This window comes from Varanus komodoensis, unplaced genomic scaffold (genome assembly GCF_004798865.1).
Source record: "Varanus komodoensis strain SLA01 unplaced genomic scaffold, ASM479886v1 scaffold43, whole genome shotgun sequence".
NCBI lineage: Eukaryota > Metazoa > Chordata > Lepidosauria > Squamata > Varanidae > Varanus > Varanus komodoensis.
In genome coordinates this window covers 2788388-2807562 of record NW_025335985.1, presented here as the reverse complement: position 1 = coordinate 2807562, position 19175 = coordinate 2788388, and the positions used below count along the sequence as shown (strand labels likewise).

Below are 19175 nucleotides of genomic sequence, written 5' to 3'. Positions count from 1 at the left end.
GAATTCTACAAACTCTAAAACTATCTAGGGAATCTCCATAGCCTTTGTAGTTCTCAAATTTGATCAAGCTGGACAAATAAGTCAGACAGCACACATGCACAAACATCTGTCATCTGTATAACATTCAAAACATCTTTATTTCTTCTCTAGCATGCATATGTGCCCTCCTGTGCCGCATCCTTTTCATCCATCGCTCAAATGTCTAAGTATCACAATTCTTTTTTGTTTATTTTTTGACAGTTCTTTACATTTCATATTTAGAATATTAATTTGGTGCAGTTTACAAACTAACCCTGGTTTGTGGTAGTCTGATTTTTGTAGTTGAAGAATTTCAGTCCTAATGCAGAAATATTGCCCTTGTATGCAATGAAATGCTGCTGTCCCACTAATAGAAAACATATCTGACATTAAACATTTTTAACAGCTCCCCTGTGCAGGTGTTTGTAAATCTCATTTAAAAATTCTTTTCTGTGATAAACTGTATGATTTTGTTTTTCTTAAGAGGCCTGAAACCTATGCTCATACTGATATCATTTATTCTTTATTTTTCATATACAGTACAGGCCCAGAGAGTATTTTATAAAATTAATAAGAAAAATGCTTCATAAAAAAGGACACCTGCCTGGGAAGAATAACCCTTCTCATAAGTTTTTGTATTTCTTGCAGCCTAAAGCATTAAGAACTGAAATGTTATATTGGTGAAACTTGATCTACTCTTGTCAGAATTTAGAAAAAATATTACTGTTGTTATGCTACTTTTATTATATCATTACATAGGAAGCTAAAGCCCAAATAAGGATTTATCTGTTCTTTAGATTAAATGTGCCCCGATTTCATTTTCCTGGAGCAACTTCTCTCTTGTGTGAATTCATTGTTCCACCAGCAGGGGGACTGAGGGTGTAAAATTTTTCTTCAATGCTTGTGTTCCTTACCTTCCAGCATTATAGATTTTACTTTTTCAGACCAATATTGGTCTGTTCCATTTAAAACAGTATTTGTTTCAAAATTACAGACTGGTGGACCCTCTCTTCTCCTGAGACACAACATGAGAGACCATGAGAACCATGCAAGAGACACACAGACCTCAATAGTCTATGCTTCTGTTTAAATAATCCATCTTTTTCCTTGCATATGGGGAAAGAAAATGCCATGCAAAAACCAAGATCTGTTCAGTGAAACAAAATTGCTTTGTATACCCCTGTTTTACCAGAGTTGTCCAAATTAAACCCAATTATTTAACCAACTAATATTTGCTTCCATTCTACCAATGGTCTGCTGCTCCTTTCCAACATGACTTGATTTGTTCAAAAATAGGGGGAGTTACAACTTTCAGAATCAGTAGGATAACTTTTCAGTTCTTCAGTACATACTGGTGAACTTATATTGGCTCTTCTCCAATATTATTATCATTATAAATAAATTTCAAAGGCAAACTCCAGCATAAAACAGCTGAATTACCCAAGAAGTTTGATTCCAGTCATTTCTTGTCCTACTATAGCTTAATTCAGCAATTCTATCATGATTTTGTTCATTTATTATATTTCTACCCTGCTCATCAGCCCAAAGTCTCCTTGGGCAGTGATTTGTTATCACCATTTGCTGCCAATGTGAATGGTCACTGTTTAGTTTGTGCATATTTAAGCATTAATGGAATTGTTACAGATTGTACTTTTTGAATTACCTTGTCATTTGACCTCATTGAGTGTATTTTTGCTAACTGAGGAATAACATTTATGCATATAACAAATTGGATTCTTGTCCACAAAAGCTTAGCCACAATGTTTTAAGATGGTACAACATTTTGTATTTGGGTTTTTTTTTTTCCACCCTCAGTTTTATGGAAAGGGAAAAGAAGCATTTCCTTTTCAGTACACTTGGCTGTGCTTTACCTTGCGTGAATAATTGCAGCACTACAAAGAAATAAAACAAGGAGTTCTGTTGTGGATGGAACTTTACCACGTTGCATTACTGCTACAGTAAACATCACTATGTCATTCAGAACAGCAACTTTAAAAAATAAAAGAGTAGTGATGCTGTACAGTAATATGCATAAGGACCCATAGCATCTCCAGGTCGTCTCCGCAGAGGACTAGGAAAGATCTCTTTCTAAGACCTTGAAGAGTAAGTGCATGTGATTATAGATGATAATGGGCTACTTTGACCAGAGTGCTTATGTTTTGACTGCTAAGCTAAGATTTTAGTCTTCTCAGTTAACCTTAGACCTGCACATCCTCTTAGTTATTCTTCCATAACAGCCTCTAAGCTTGTTCATCCTTTGAAGTGATTCCACACTGAATCAAAGACTGAAATGGGCAGAGTCTGCTGCCTTTGGTAAATTCAGGGGCACTTCATTTGTTTGCCTGATTTTGGGAACTGGCATAACAAGACTATTGGTTCAGAGGGACCAATTAAGCCATTGGGCTGCCATTTGCCCCCCCCCCCCCCCGCTGCCCCCACTGTGTTGAGTTTTCAGTGTGGAAGACTCCTGGAATACCTCTGATATAATCTGAAGAGGTTTACATACAATTCTAGTAGGCGTTAACTCCCATTGTTGTAAAGCTTTAAGATCTCATTGAGGCTCAAACTAATTTGCTAAGTTTTTTTCGTGTAGATATATTTTGCCATTAATCCCCTTGGCTGTCTTTATAAAAGCAATTTTTTGAAGACAAGAAACCTGAGTTAAATATTCAGGCATCTGAGTATCCCATCAAGGAAATTAGGACAATATCAATTGCTGTCAGCAGGGGAGGGGAGAACCCTTCAGCCATATGTATTTACCTAAAATGTCATGTAGGAAAGTAATGGGGAAACTACCTTGTCACTGTTTTTGTTGGAATACAACAAATTAGTCCAAATTAGGGCAACATGGAGGACTGAAAAAAACGGCCTTTGGATTAAGAACCAAATTTAGAATCTTTCAAAGAAATGTCACATTTATGGCTTCCTGCAAACTAAACTGAACAAGCCTAACAGATACACTCCCACATGATTTAGCTAAAGTGGGATGAAATTCTTTGTGAAAACATAAATTGATTTAAAGCAGGCTGTTGTCCTTTAACTTCAATTGGTAAATTACTCAACCCAAATAAATATTATTTATGACAAATAAACCCCAAGACAGAGTTCAAGAAAGACAAAATTAAGAACAAATGCCTAACAGCAAACAACCCCCCAACAGATCAAAATTGACCCCATATGAAAAACAGTTAAAAATTGTCTTCTCTGCCCTCCTAAAGCTCATCTTCCATGGAAGTAAATTCTACCATTTCAGTACTGCCACTGGAGAGGCCCTGGCCTGCACTCTCACTTCATTAATGCCTTCATTAATGGTGACACCTATAATATAGGGAGTAGATGCACAATATTGCTTAACCCTGAAGTATGTAAACTCAGAGCTAATTCATGGAGTGAATGAAACAAGACCATGTAGGGGAAGTTTAGTATATGCACCTGACTGTAATTCTCCACCCACTTGCTGTAAGTGAAGATAGCTGTCTCCTAATTGCAAAAGGTACTCTGACTCATACTGATTTTCCCCACTCAGTCAAGTGTCTGCACAAATGATTACATGGAAAAATTCAGCAGTGTTGACCTTTCCATTTTGATTGGAATGAAACACAGGTAGGCAAGGGGCAGATTCATTTTTTCTGAAAGACCTTTGCTGCTACCTGAAGCTCCTCTGAGAAATATGGGGCCTCTATTGTGGATTTTTGTGGAACTATCCCATGTAAGAATTCAGTGAAAGAGAGTAAATTTCTCACTAGAATGTATTTTGAAATAATGTGCTTGTATGTAGAGATAGCTATGAAACTTGATTTCAATTTTGAAGTCCTATTTTTGATATTTTGAAAGATAAAAGAATGCATGGATTTATACCAGTCTAAAGTTGATAGTACTTTGTTCACACCAACATGGGGCCAGGTATCTGGGAGGAAGGAGGAGGCTGGGAACTCCAAGGAAAGGAAGTGGTGGGAAGGAGTTGAGATGCATGTACACTAATGCTAAGAACATGGGTAATAAGCAGGAAGAGCTTGAAGCTCTCCTGGGAATAGGAGGGTATGACCTGTTAGGAATCACAGAAACTTGGTGGGATGAAAGGCAAGATTGGAATGTGAACATAGAGGGGCATCATCTTTTTAGAAAGGACAGGAAGGGAAAGGGGTGGGGGCATGGCTTTATATGTCAGGGAAGGGATAGGATGCAGTGAGATAGTATGCAGCACAGATGGGGATTCGGCAGAGGCAGTCTGGGTGAAACTTAGGGGTTTTGACAGGGAAAGGGACCTGATAGTGGGGATATGTTATCGCCCTCCAGGTCAACTTGAGACCCTGGATGATGTCCTGACAGGCCAGATTCTAAGGATATCTCAGGGGAGAGACACAGTAATTATGGGAGATTTCAATCTCCCAGATATTAGTTGGAAGACTCACTTGGTGGTGACAGCCAGGTCACGTCACTTCCTAGAAGCTATAGAGGGAGGGTTTTTCACACAGAGGGTCTGAGAGGCGGCAAGGGGGGGGAAACATCCTTGACTTGGTCTTGACCAATAGGGAGGAGCTGATAGATGAAGTACAGATTAGGGGAGCTCTGGATGCGAGTGATCACTCCATCCTTTGCTTTGAGATCAAGGGACTGGGGACGTGCAGCAGGTTGAGCACTAGAAGCTGGGACTTCAAGAGGACCAACTTTGGCCAACTGAAGGCCAGACTGGGGAAAGTCTCCTGGGATAGGTTACTGGAAGGTAAGCGAGTTGAGGAGGGGTGGATGGCACTCAAAAGGGAGGTTTTGGAAGCGCAAGCCTTGACGATACCTCTAGTTAGTAATGTGGGGAGATGGAGGAGAGTGCCGCCATGGATGCGAAAGGAGGTGGTTAGATGGATTAGATGAAAGAGGAACCTCCATAGGAAATGGGTACTGGGGCAAATAGACAAAAGGGTATACCGGGAGGAGGAGGCCCATTGCAGAAGGATTCTTCACAAGGCTAAGGCTGATTACAAGCTGATATTTGCCAAGAATATCAAGAGCAACAAAAGGGGCTTCTTTCAGCATGTAAAGAGGAAGAGGAAGGGGAGACAGGTGGTGGGACCACTAAATAAGGAGGAAGGAGATCCAGTGACTGATATGAGGGAACAGGCACAGATGCTATGACTATTTTGCCTCTGTGTTCTCCCCAAAGCAGGACGGGGGATATCCGCATAGGAGATTAGATGAGGCTGGGGACTTAGGGGCACAGATTAGAGTCACCCCCCCTAGAAGTCGAGGGGCTCCTCAGGGCATTGGACATTACAAAGGCACCAGTCCCTGACAGATTACATCTGAGAGTACTTAGAGAGCTGGCAGGGGGTCTCTCATGTCCCCTGGCCTCCATTTTTGAGGCCTCGTGGAGAACGGTGAAATTCCAGAGGACTGGAGGGTGGCATCAGTGGTCCCAATTTTCAAAAAGGGTAGTAGAAGGGACATAGGGAATTACAGACCTGTTAGCCTTACGTCCATTGTAGGAAAAACAATGGAAAGGCTCATAATAGAGAGAGATCTAGCAATGCTAGATAGGGAAGGGAGGCTGGCAGCCACACAACACGGCTTCCGCATAAACAGGTCCTACCAGACAAACCTTGTGGAATTCTATGACAAGGTTTCAAGATGGCTAGATGGAGGTAATGCGGTGGATGTGGTTTACCTGGATTTCAGCAGGGCCTTTGACAGAGTGTCCCATGATATCCTGGTGGAGAAACTGAGGAGTTTTGGGATACACCAAAGCACTCTCCGGTGAATTAGGGCATGGTTGACTGACCGAAAGCAGAGGGTAACTATTAGTGGGGAATCGTCGGGATGGCGGCCAGTGCCAAGCGGGGTCCCCCAGGGCTCTGTCCTGGGGCTGATCCTGTTTAATCTTTTCATAAATGACATGGAAGAAGCGGTGAACAGTCTGCTGATCAAATTTGCAGACGATACTAAAACTGGAGCAGTGACCACAACTGAGGAGCAGGTACTACAGATCCAAAAGGATCTGGACAGACTATGGAAGTGAACAGGAAATGACAGGATGGCGTTCAGTGTGGATAAGTGCAAGGTCTTGCACTTGGGGCATAGGAATAGGTGTCATAAGAACAGGTTAGTGACAAGTGGCTGGAGATCGAGAGAGGTATTACTACCACTCTATGTGACTCTGGTGCGCCCACAACTGGAGTATTGTGCTCAGTTTTGGGCCCTTCAGTACAGAAAGGATATAGCCAGGTTGGAGTCAGTGCAGCGTAGGGCCACAAGGTTGGTGGCCAGTTTGCAGGGAAAGCCGTATGAGGCGAGACTGAGGGAACTCTTCAGTCTCTTCAGCCTGGAGAAGAGGAGACTCAGAGGGGATATGTTGGCGACATGCAGGTATGTGAGGGGATGTCACATGGAGATGGGTAGAGACCTGTTCTCCCCTGCAGAGGAAGGCAGGACGCACTCCAACGGAGCAAATCTCAGGGAGTCAAGGTTCCATTTGGATGCCAGGAAGCACTTCCTGACAGTTAGGACCCCGAGGGTGTGGAATGGGCTTCCACGGGAGGTCGTTGAGGCCCCATCGGTGGGGGGGTTCAAAGATAGGCTGGACAAGCACATGGTGGGCATGTCGTGAGTGGAGCTGGCTGGAGCCGGGGTCAGGCTAGATGGCCCAGGAGGCCCCTTCTGACTCTCTCTGTTTCTATGTTTAAAGTGCTCCTTCTGTTGGCTAGCTCTAAATATATCCTTTGCCATGAAAATACTGTGTAGGACGACACCCCTAAAGAACCCTGCCAGAAACATCATCCATCAATATTGGGCAGGTATTTGATTCCCATAGATATTTGAATTTCAGGGCTTCTGCTCGCAACCTTTGTGTGAGCCCTGCTTGACTCACTTTGTTTCTCGTACCTCTTTGGAGGGCATTGGTCTCCTGCCTACCAACAATCTACAGGCAGAAAGCTGGCCCTGAAAATATTTAAGTTTTTAAAACAAATAAGGAGGATTTCATAGGATATATATATATTATTTCCAACTTCCAAAATCATAAAGGCTGTTTCACTAAAGTATTTACATCCCCACTTCCAGTTTTACAAATTTCACGAAGCCTTAAGAGTTTTTACTTATGCAGCTCATAAAAATATCCAGAACTGGGAGATGACCTTTCTTGTGCCTACCAAGTAATTGCTTTGCATCCATGTATTATGCGAAGATTTCCCCAGAGTTATAATGTTATATTGTTCTTGCCAGTTTGGTAGCTAGTGAGACTGTATGATAACTGTCCTGCTATCCTAACATCTCTCACGGCAGATGCAGTGCAGTACTGCATGCTGATGCAGTACTATGAGCCTACTCCACATTGGTGTAGATTTACTGCTTTCTTTCAGCAGGACTGAAAAAAAAAAAAAGAGACAGACAACAAAGCTTTCAGGAAAGCCTCTAAAAAGAGCAATGCCTCACTTGACAAGGATTATAAAAAATTAAAGGGAAAAAACAAAGAAAATCTATAGTGAGAGAACTTGCCATTTTCATTATCCAATCAATGATTTAAAGAGTACTGATTCTGCAAATAACTGTGAATATTTTCCATAGCCTATAATCTAATGAGCACTTTAATTTAAACTGTAAATCGCAAAGTTGTTTTTCTCTTAACCTTAGGTTTACTGAAGTTAAAAGCTTGGCTTCCAGCTTTGACTTTCAGGACTTAAACCCTAACTTGCTCAAGGCTGTTGATACCTGATGAAAAATGTCTTCTGTTATTTGCTCCTCTTGGCAATGGCAGGGCAAGAGCAAAACAGTTGTTCTTCGTGGTCTCTGTGTGGTCACATACATGGGCACAGCAGCATAGGTGGCAAGGAGCTAAGTGTGTGAATGCACAGATGACCATTCAAAGAACGACAGTTACAGGTAAGCAACCTGCCTTTACATGTGGGTGATTTGAGTGTCCCTCTTTTTTTAATTATGGAGGGTTAGACAGCTGTAGAATAATGAGTCTACAACTATTTTGCAGCACTGCTTGATTATTGATTATTACATTTATTCCTAACATTTTCTGATGCAACAAACCAGCTTTTCATGTTAATTCCCTGACCATTTTGCAAGTTTCTTTTTAAAGTACCACAAATTCTGGCGTGCACTTTTGTAGAATTTTATAAAAACACACCAGAAGATATAGAAGAAACCTTTCATAATATTATTATTTCATAAATGTGGGTATATATACAATTATGTACATGGTAAACCAGGGGCCTCAAACTCGCGGCCCGCGGGCCAATTGCCGGGAGGGGTGGGGCACGGGGGAGGGGCCCTGCGGCCTTCAGAGCGCTGGTGGTGCCCGGGCTGGCATCCGGATGAGCGGCCCACCCCCACCGCGATGGTGGAATACTTGATGCGGCCCAGCCTCACCCAGCCTCTACTTCCAGCGGCCCCCAGGTAAGTTGAGTTTGAGACCCCTGATTTAAACCATTGGTCAAGATCTGCAGATGAAACTTGCGTATGAAGCAGATAGTCTAATGTTTCAAAACATTTGTACTGGCAGCAGTCTTACTCCTTGCTCCTTAAGATGCAGTATGGATGGTAGGGATGGAAGCTTATAATGGAATGAACACAATAAGGAGGTCATGGGCACCCTTGTCAAGGGGTGTGATAGTTCATAAGCTCACGGCATAGAAATGTTCTAATAATAATAATAATAAATAATAATAAATAATAAAACTACTTGCCGTCTTGGAGTAGCTTTAGGATCACAATATGACTTCAAAATACGTGACTGTGCAAATTAGAAAGATACATGTATCCTGGAGAAAGTCTTCCTTGTAAACCATTCTTTTCAACAAGTTGTGCCTATGGAGTATTTAAAAATTAAAGGGAAAAAACAAAAAACTAATTTCCAAACATTAAGGAATGCAACATATACACACTATCTGTTGCCCTTGTGAGAACTGTAGGTACGATTGGCGGGGTGGGGGGGTGTAGTTCTTATAAGAGGTTTGCTTAATTTCCATTTTTTAATATTTCAGTAAAGTGCTAACAGAGCAAGTGCAAGAGTGGCGTGACAGTTAAGTGCATGTGTCTGGGACTCAGGCAATCTGGGTTCAAGTCTCCACTCAGCCATGCAGCCAACTGGGTGACTTTGAACCAGTCACAGATGCACAGCGCAACCTACTTCACAGGGCTGTTGTTGTTGGGGTAGGAGAGAACCTTGAGTTCTTCAAAAAAGAAAAAGGCAGTATAGAAATATCTAAACTTTAAAAAAAATGTTTAGGAACACTTCCATAGCCCATTTTAGGTCTCCCTCCCAACCCCCCAAATAAGGGGATTTTTACTGACTTTACTACCAGACTTATTTACTAAAAATGATTCAAGGAATGTGATTTCTACCTGAAGTTCTTTAGTAATCTTCTATTTTCATTCCAAGAGATTTATGCTTTTTGCAACTAACAGTAACTCCAATAAAATTAATCTCTTTATTCATTTTGTATGTCTCAGAGGTTCATTACAGAAACCAGAAATTTTGAGGCCTACGGCAAATTTTTGAGATAAACAATTATACTAGGTAGTCATGTATAATTTAAGGAGTATCTAGAGACATGCCTGGTGAAACAACCTCTGCCGCTTTCCTTCCACAGAATTGTGGGGTTGGTTGCAGTGAGATAATAACAGATTGTTGAATATGTAGTAACCTACACCCTTCTAGATAACAAGCAGCTTTAAGAGAAACAATCCCACTTTATGACTGATAAAAAAGATCGGGGTTCCAGAGACTGGAGGTAGTTGAAATTTCAGTGAATGCCAATGCAGATTAAACACCAGAGCTGATTTTTCCACTGTTTTGGCTTTGGTTGTGGCCTCAAGATAAAGTATATTTGCGTAGTAGAAATACATTTTTAAACTAGGCAGAACTATAGATTGTTCTTACAAAAGATTCATTATTTTAATTCTATGACACCTTAAAGATGAACACAGTTACTGCGGAGTGAGATTTTGTAGATTAGGGCTTGCCTTGTCTGATGTATAATATATGTATATATACATACATGCATGCACACAGGCGTGCACACACCCATATATCTACACATACACATGTGTGCAGATACATATTTAGGCAAGTGTTTAACTCTTGAGTCCTGGAAGGCCAAGAAGCACAGTACCAGTTTGTGTCATTACTGCTTGAAAGTTGGCCTCTGATACTAGTTTGTTCTGAAGACATTAGTCATGGTCCTCAGTCCAGGTATAATGGGAATGTATGCTTAATTATAGCCTTCTAGTTTGTTAAACCATTCACATGAAGGGGCAAATGTTGCTCAAGTGCATTGTGGTTTATTAAAGCAGGCTTGATGGCTTACCATGATGTATGAGAATAACCATTATATTGAACCCTGAGCCTTTTTGAAATACTATTTCTGGTCACAGATTGTTGGCTTCAAAATCTTAGTTCATTATAAAGTTTGATGCATACAGTTCTTTCTTTCACCTTGAAAAAAATGGTGTAGCCTTCAAAGGATGTTGATGCCCCTTGGGAAAATCAGTGGAGGATTTTGGATGCAGTGAACTATTTTTGAAATATAAATTATGTTTGTGAAAAATGATGAAATAACAATAATGAAAGAGTACAGGAAAGATACGAGCAGTAATACCAAAACTGAAATACTGTTTATGAATTACTTAAATTGATAGGATTTACTTCTGAGTGGTTATGTGTAAAATTGTGCTGTAAATGTGTGTTGGTTGGCTTTTGTAGCATACCATCTGTCTGATGCACAAGTTTAAGATGGAGAAAAATAAGGATATCATTGTTTGTGCAGCCCAGTCTTATTCATGTTTTCTCAGAGATAGATTTCACTGAGGTCAATGAGACCTCCACTCACACATCCCTGTGATTTTCCTGGGCTTACTGTTACACCATGAAGGTTCATTTGTAATTTGTGACATCTTTTCTTCCCAAACACATTCCTTTGAAGTGCAAGTGGCTTGTTCTTGTGGAGTAGGAAAACCACAGCAGCCAAGTGGCTAGTACAGGGTCAATCAATGACCCATGATGGAAGAGCGAATTGAATAACAGCCTGCCAAGCTGGGAGCTGATATCCAAAGGATCATTTTTTCCCTATTCCTTTCTAGGCAACCTGGGTTGTTTTTGTTTTAATTAAGCATGTTAAAAGAATGTTAGATTGACAAAGAAAGTAGGAAACACATAAAGTAGACTTAAGGCACAATTCTATGCTTGTTTAGACGGGGAAAAGCATCCGTTAGGAGTCAGACTATACTTATCCAAGGGAATTTTAGTATTGCTTGCCAGGCTATCCTGTGGTTTTAAACAGGAAAATATTATGAATTAGGATCTATCTCTAAAAGAAACAGTCACAATTTTAAAACATTGAGTTGAATGGGCCTGATTTTACTCTATTGTCGCTATGCAATCAGCTACCATATTTGCCTCCTATTTGAATGCAGAGTTGGCAATTGATTATGTGCACTCATGCACACATAGGTTTCAAGTGGACTGTCAACCTTAAAAACATTTCTTAAATTGTGCTTGCATGTTTTATGTGATTGGAAGTTAATACAAGTCCTTAAAAAAACTTCTTTAAAAATATGTAAACATTTGATTGGATTCTGATGTCAAAACCATCAGCCACAAAATACTATGCACAGTGAACCTCTGCTTCTGTACTGCATAACAGACTTTCCCTGAATTTGGCCATAGATCGAGGTATAATCTGAAGGCACATGAGAAAGCTGCCCTCCAAATCTGGTCTGCTTATTATTAACTGCAGGGGAGACAAGCTGGACACCATACGTCTGCTGTGTAGGCTTTCATGATGGAATAAATGCAGGATAATAAATATAATAAAAATAAAATGAAGTAGGAACATTTGGCAACAACATTGTGAGTGAACTCTTCTGTTTAGCTGTGTCTGGACGAGTGCTTAGTGAGGTGCACCAGGATCAGTTAGGTTTACACAGCAATTTCTCAGTTATGCTATCAGCGGGATCAAGTTAATGTATTTCTTAACTGAAGGGTTTAAAAAATGAAAAACATGTACAAATCAAAGTTTCTTGAGCTGAGAGTTGGGGACTTGTTTGTCAGTATAGGGTACAATTATGCTCATTTTTCAGAGGAAATTTTAGATGTACTATTCAGCTGGATTCGCAAGTTATATGTGTAAGATCTAAAGCATTTAAATATTCAGAACATGGTATACCTTCAGAAAAAAATAACTTTTCTAAAACATTCAGTTTATTCTGGTACTGGATAATTTTCAGGGGAGGCAAGTGCCTATTACAAAATAACAATGAGGATATGAGTGAGATAAGATACCTCCCCCCACCACTTCATTGGAAGGTGACATTAATTGATATTTGACCCATAAAATGTGAATAGAGGTGCAGGCGCAACAGTTACAGTGGTTATCACTGCTCTTGATGGGATAATAGTCTTGATATATACACATGGCTTCCATGAATTAGCAATTCCTAGTGATCTGGTATTGAGAGGTATAGAAATGAAATTAATAATAATAGTTATAATCCCTGGCTCTTCCACCCCACCTCATTGTACTTGCTAAACTTCACAATTTTGATGTAAAGAATATATTAACTTGGTAAGTCTTAAATGGCCCAAATTGCCCAAATGTCACTTGTCACATTTTCAAGGACTACCTAGTCACTTACACTTTTTCTTTCTTTAGCTGTGCCACCTAAATTGAAAGAGATGAAAAGCCAGGAATCTGCTGTGGGTCAGACACTAGTTCTCAGATGCGAAGCAAGTTCTGAGCACTCCTCTCTCAAATTCAAATGGTTAAAGAATGGAAAAGAAATAACAAAAAGAAACAGACCGGAAAATATCAAGATCAAGAGCCCCAAAAAACAAAAGTAAGTATACAGTGATGTATCTCAAAAGCTAAGATGTAAGAGAGAATTTGAATTATTTACCAGGATTCAGGTGTTACCAGTACCATGCCCAACAATGTGTTGTGTGGATGTGCAGAAAGAGAAATTGATGGAAATAGATTATCCTTTTATTTCCACTGGTTGGATTTATGAAGTAGCTTCTATCATATCTTGTTTCATAATAATAAACTAGCATAACTAATTAATTTCTTTATTTGTTCCATGGGGACAGGTTTCAATTTATAATTCATATATCTAATGTGTAGCCTATTTGTCATTGTGTAAAGATTGAACCCATGCAGACTTTTTAAAATCTTTTTTAAAACAGCTTTGTATCCACGCTGTTTCAGATTCATGAAACTGAAGGTGGCATCCATTGTGGCAGAGTGTCATCCAATTAAGGGTGGGAGGACTGCAGAGGCAAGTGTTTTTTGCCCCTTCTTGGGAGGAGGGTCTGAGGCACCTCCAGGATACATTGAATTTCAACAGACCGAACACCTCCTCCATGTGCCAGCTCTGAAGTCTTAATTGTCGTGTTGAAATTGTAGCCATTGTTCAAAGAATCATATTGGGTACAAGGACAGGGAGAAGGCATTCTATGGTCAGAGCTTTGACCTTAAAACACTTTCCCCCAGTTCCAGCCTTGGAAAAATTTTGGGGTTCCAACCTATTCTGTGGCATTCAGAAGCATTTGATGGCCATAGGATGATAGCCGAAATGGTTGCTTGTGAAAGGTACTGAAGAGGCCCTTGATTATTTACTTGTTAACTTGCTACATTTTGAAAGGATTATCTCCTGGTTGGCCTCATCTTCCCTCATAAAAGTTCACGGACCCAGATGCTATTGCCAGAGTTTGCCTGAATGTCTGGCAATTGTGTTGCATGGGTCCATGGATATTAACTTCATTTTTCATTGACCTGGATAGTTCAGTTTTTAATCTTTAATACATTGCTGTCAGTATGGTATAAAGGCTGGGTTTGGACATGGAATATATTCAGTTTGGATCCCTGATCCTTAGGGATTAGGATCAAATCCCTAATCTTCTGTGAAACTTACAAAAACATTTGAATTGCTGTTTCTAAGCATAAGCTACCTCACAGAATTGTTGTGAAGCTAAAATCTCACCATAAATTAAATTAAAATAAAGATTTTATTTATTTATTTATTAAAACATTTCTATGCTGCCCCTTGCCGAAGCCTTGGGGCAGCTCACAGCACAAAATAAAATACAATAAAATACAAAAATAACAATATAAAATTAACAATATAAAATAAATAACAATATAAAAGAAGTCTCCCTGGCCAGATAATTGGTGATTTTTCCCCGACTGAGACTTGCTTTATCAAATATCAGTGTATATGTGGCCTCCACCTCCCTGATTTTGGCATATGTTTCTCATAAGAGGAAGAGAGAACATAATTTCTGAAGCTTCATTTTGAAGAACAAGTACCTGGAGAGCTTACTAGGCTTATTGTCATGACTGCAGTATTCATTTCCAGAATTTTAAAAAAGCACTTAACCTTTAAGTCACCATTTTTCTGCTTTAAATTGAATGTTACACTACTGGAAATATAAATTATCTCTGCTGTTTTGTCCTCATTAGTCACTATGTTAATGATATCAATGAAAGAATCTGTTACAGTGAAAACATAAACCAAACCTGATTGATTGAAACAAAATACTTTGCTTAACAACTATGCAGGGAGGACTGGTAGAGGAGGCTTCATTACTATTAGATCAGCATAAAAATCTCATATGGACTAAAGTATTCCAGGAAGGTTACTGGAAGATGAATTAAAGTTGCTTTTTAAAGAGTAAAATATTTTAGATTTATAGGTAAATACTGGCCCACCTGTATCTTTTCATTCTTAGTACTAATATTGCTCAATAAGTTCCCTTACATGCTTATAGAAATTTAATTTGTAACTCCAGAGATGTCCATTGGCATGACTATACATGTATCAAAGTCACAACATACAAGCACAGAATTTTGGTATTATATAGAGAACTTGGTGCCTACTGAGAAATACAGTGCTTATTAAAAAGAAAAAAAAGCAAGCAGCTAGTCCAGAAGATGTCAGTTTCCTTGTAAGCTTACGAAGGCTTCTCAGCAAGAAGGAAAGTAACAGCTGGCAATCATCTTCAAAAGACCCAATCCTCCTCTACAGAGTTAAGCTGCAGGGCAGTACCATGTGTATTCCAAGGTGTGCACTAAGCTCTTTGGGGTGATGATGAGTGTGACCTTTATAGCATGACACCGAATCCTTTGCAGTGCACTGAATTTCCTTGGCAGTAATTCAGGGATTCCTTCGCAGATGAATCAGTTCTTGGAGATGAATTCACTGAAACCATAAAGTTTTTCAGAACTGCTGGTCTAGAAAGTACATTTGAACTACTGAGGCTATGAGGAAAAGCTTTAAAGTGTGTCGGAAATGCTAGGCAACCTCCCCCCAAAAAAAAATCAGAGGAGAGACTGTACAGGATTCCTAGCATTTTCTCTGTGATTCCTGGGGCTTCAGATAATGGTTTTCATAAGTCTTTGTTCATTTTCATGGCTGGCAGAGGTTGAATAAACTCTGAAAAATAAACAAATATCTCTAGACTTTTTTAACATTGAATTTTGGTTGTTAAAAAAAAAACCAACCGTCACAGTATTGAAATGAGGAGAAAGCATTTATCAGAACTGACAGTATGCATATACAATGCATTGCCGGTTATGCTTTCACCAAATCGATTTTTGATTATGCAGACAATCCCACCAAAAGCATGTAGGAAGGGAGCATCTTACCACATTGCACTAGTTCATGGTCAGACATCCAACAGATGTTCAAACCTCTCCAGAGATTGTCAAAGAGATGATAGAATAGCTAAAAACACTGAAATCTCTTTGTATCAGATTTGGATAAAAAATAGATGTAGATAATACCTGAAATATATGTCATCTTAGAAATACGCAAGTGTGGGATGGTTTAGAGCAGGGGTCTCAAACTCGCGGCCTGCGGGCCAATTGCTGGGAGGGGCGGGGCACGGGGGAGGGGCCCTGCGGCCTTCAGAGCGCCGGTGGTGCCCGGGCCGGCATCCGGATGAGTGGCCCACCCCCACCGCGGTGGTGGAATACTTGATGCAGCCCAGCCTCGCCCAGACTCTACTTCCAGCGGCCCCCAGGTAAGTTGACTTTGAGACCCCTGGGTTAGAGGACTTAAGTGAAGCTTGTAATTTTCTGATTCCAAGTAAACAATTACATGCTATGTAGCCCCACTCACCAGTGCAGTATTACTGTTGCATTTCCCCAAAGTATATTTTATATAAATATTTACTTGAATGGGGATACAGAATTTCCAAATATATGTTATTATTCAGTAAATTAAACAAAAACACAAATATTTCAGGAAGCCCACCGTTACACTTATAGCATATTATTTCTCTCAAAGACATTGAAATAATGCTGACTTCTGATAGTGTTGGTGAAAATCAAACATAAAATTAAATTTCCCTTTGAAATTTTCCAAGGAACATTTCAAAATGCATGCAGGCTGTATAAAACAGTAATTAAAAAGATCATAATGAGCCCCTGGAGTTAATGGACTGGGGCATAGTTTTTGTTTCATAAGAAACAAGCACTTCACATTAGCTTCCTTTCTGACATACAAGGAAAGCTTCTAATTGGTTTCCAATAGCAATAAAACTGTATATTTTTTTTTTTTACTGACTGGTTGTACTTTCATTTTGCTCCGCAATCCAGAATAGGTTTCATGCATACACATTCAGAAGACAGCAATGCTTATGGGCACTCCTGTGAAAGCCCTGAATAAAACCTGAGAGTAATGTGATAGTGCCCTGCTAATCAAAGCAGGCAGTGCTTCTGTTCCTCTCCTTGGCATTCAGTTTCTCCCTCCATGATGCCTGATCTAAATGTTACAGACCCTACATGATGTATGGAGTTTTTGTGTGATGTCTTTGCTCTGTTGCAATGTATATGAGCTGTAGGTAACATGCTGAGGTTCCTGCTGTCTGCCTCAAAGATTCTGTGATAGCTTAGCGTGGGATCAATAGCATTTACTTTAAGTTGCTTGTCCACTCTTATGCTGGCAGTCAGCAAGACAGGCCAGACTGCACCTCTTTTGGTTTGTACAAACAGCCATGTTTATAAAGGACAGAGGCTGCAGACCGCTAACTGCCTGAAGGGATGTGCTTCTTCACCACAAGTCGTCATCACTTTTTTAAAGTCAAGTTCAACAACAGCAACCCCCACAAAAAAAAAAACCCAAAAAACAAAACACTTCACGCAAGACTTGCCTAGAGCACGTATGATACCCCATGTCTGACATCAGCACCTGACAGTTTTGTAAATGTAACATTCCAATTTTGCCAACGTTATGGGGATGGAGAAAGACCAGTACAACTTACAGTCTTGGATGAAAGGAAAGCATATTAGTGATTCCTGCCTCCTATCTCTGTCTAGTGTAAGTTTTGCATTTCTATCACTGAAATAAAAGTCTGTTTAATGTATAATTAATGTAATTATAGCAGTGAGTTTTTACAGAATATAACTTTTCATGTAAGTTTAAGTAAATTTAGTAAGTTTAAGCCTTTATATGATGGTTGAGTAGTGCAGAATTTGTAGTGTAGCATTCTGAGAAGCTTGAAAGCTTACTCTCTTAGTTGATCTAAATAGTAAACAATGCACAGTATTTATTATGATAACTGCATTTTATTTCAAAGAGCTCAAAGTGACTTACATTGCTTTCTCCATTTTATCTTCATGTCAGATCATGACTGGCCCTAGAAAGCTTAATAGCTAAGTTGGGTTTTTGGGGTGGATCTTCTAATCTAATGTTCCAACCATTACAGATAATCTTAAGGTCTCTCCTTTTTCAGGGCTTTTTTTCTTTGACTACCTGGACACATTGCTAAGGAACTTTAGACTACTTTAACACACCTACTCTGTATTGTTTCCTTTCCTGGTACATTCCAGTTGCAGTACTAAGTAACTGATAGCTGTCAACTGCTTGCAATTTTGCTTATATGCAATCTTGCCTCTTCCTTCTGCTTACAGTTTGAAAGTAGAAGCTGACAAGTAAGATTTCATTTATTTCTGACAACCATAATAGCATATTTATGCAACTGGGAAAGACTGCCAGAAAAGGATCCAAATATATTTGTGCACATTTTTGCCCTCTCCCAAAACAGTACAACTGCTTGTTGCAATGAATTTACAACTGCGCTTTTTACAGCACTCCCCCCCCCCCCCACACACACACAGACACCAGCAAAAAGTGGTCACAGTTGGAACAGGGAAGACAAGATGGGTGGCGCAGTGAGTGGCAGTAGGGTGCCCAGTGGAGGACCAAGCGAACAACTCAAGCGAGCCCAGTTGTCTGCAGCTTATTCACACGGTGCATTGCTTTGCTCTGCAGAAGCACCCATAATTATCCATATAAGCAGTGAGAATGTATTGCTTCTGTGGTATTCTTGTATTCAGGCACCTAATTAGCTCTCTGAATTTATTTCATTCTAAGCCTATTTTCACATATTCACAAAATCATCTTTTTGGGTATTTTTTTTTCTTTTGACTTTATTTTTTTATCTGGCTGGCATTTTGCAAATGTGATTATTTTAAATATTAATATTTCATGCTACTGCTTAATTGTGCTTGTTCTATTTTTTAATTGTGTAAGCCACATTGGCAAAACCTATTTTGAAAAGTACCCTGTAGGTTTGAGCAATAAAAATATAATAATATTACATTTGAATAAATAATCCAGTAATTACATGAATTAATATTACTTGGCCTTTTCTAAGTTTTTGTCAAACTAAAATATCAAATAGTATTTCAGATGCAAATATATTAAAACAAAAGCAGTCATTAGGCAGAATTCCATGAAGAGTGCAGGGAGAAAGGCATGTGTGCTTGCAAATACACATAAACACGCAGGCATTGCAATTACCTTGGAAAATATTGAAGATAAATATGGTCAGCTGATAGCTAAATTGAGGTAAATTTGATTTGTGATGCAAACAAATTTTAAAAATAAGCAATAGGTGCAATCTGGGATTATCCACTTTAGCTTTTTTCAAGGGTTTGTTCCACATGTACAATGAACATGTACATGTAAGGATGATCTGCTTTTGAGTATTTTCTGCATCTCCCTATACAAATTATCTTGTGAAAACAAACATGCCTTTTGATTTGAAATGTGGAGAAATCCGCCTCTGTGAAGTCTTAAATCTATCTATGCCCCTCTGACAGTATCTGAAGAAATACTCTTGGATCCCCAGAAATTTAATTTGGTTTCCCTGGGAC

At 39.5% G+C, this 19175-nt stretch overlaps 1 protein-coding gene across 6 annotated transcripts in view; it reads left to right on the top strand.

The window, feature by feature from the left end:
• Nucleotides 1-19175, top strand: part of NRG1 (neuregulin 1) — a 182822-nt gene that overhangs the window by 28900 nt on the left and 134747 nt on the right. For all 6 annotated transcript variants that reach the window (XM_044443986.1, XM_044443985.1, XM_044443984.1 and 3 more), the window contains exon 2: nt 12669-12852. In XM_044443986.1, coding sequence (XP_044299921.1) covers nt 12669-12852 — 184 coding nt within the window. The remainder of the gene's footprint in view (nt 1-12668; nt 12853-19175) is intronic.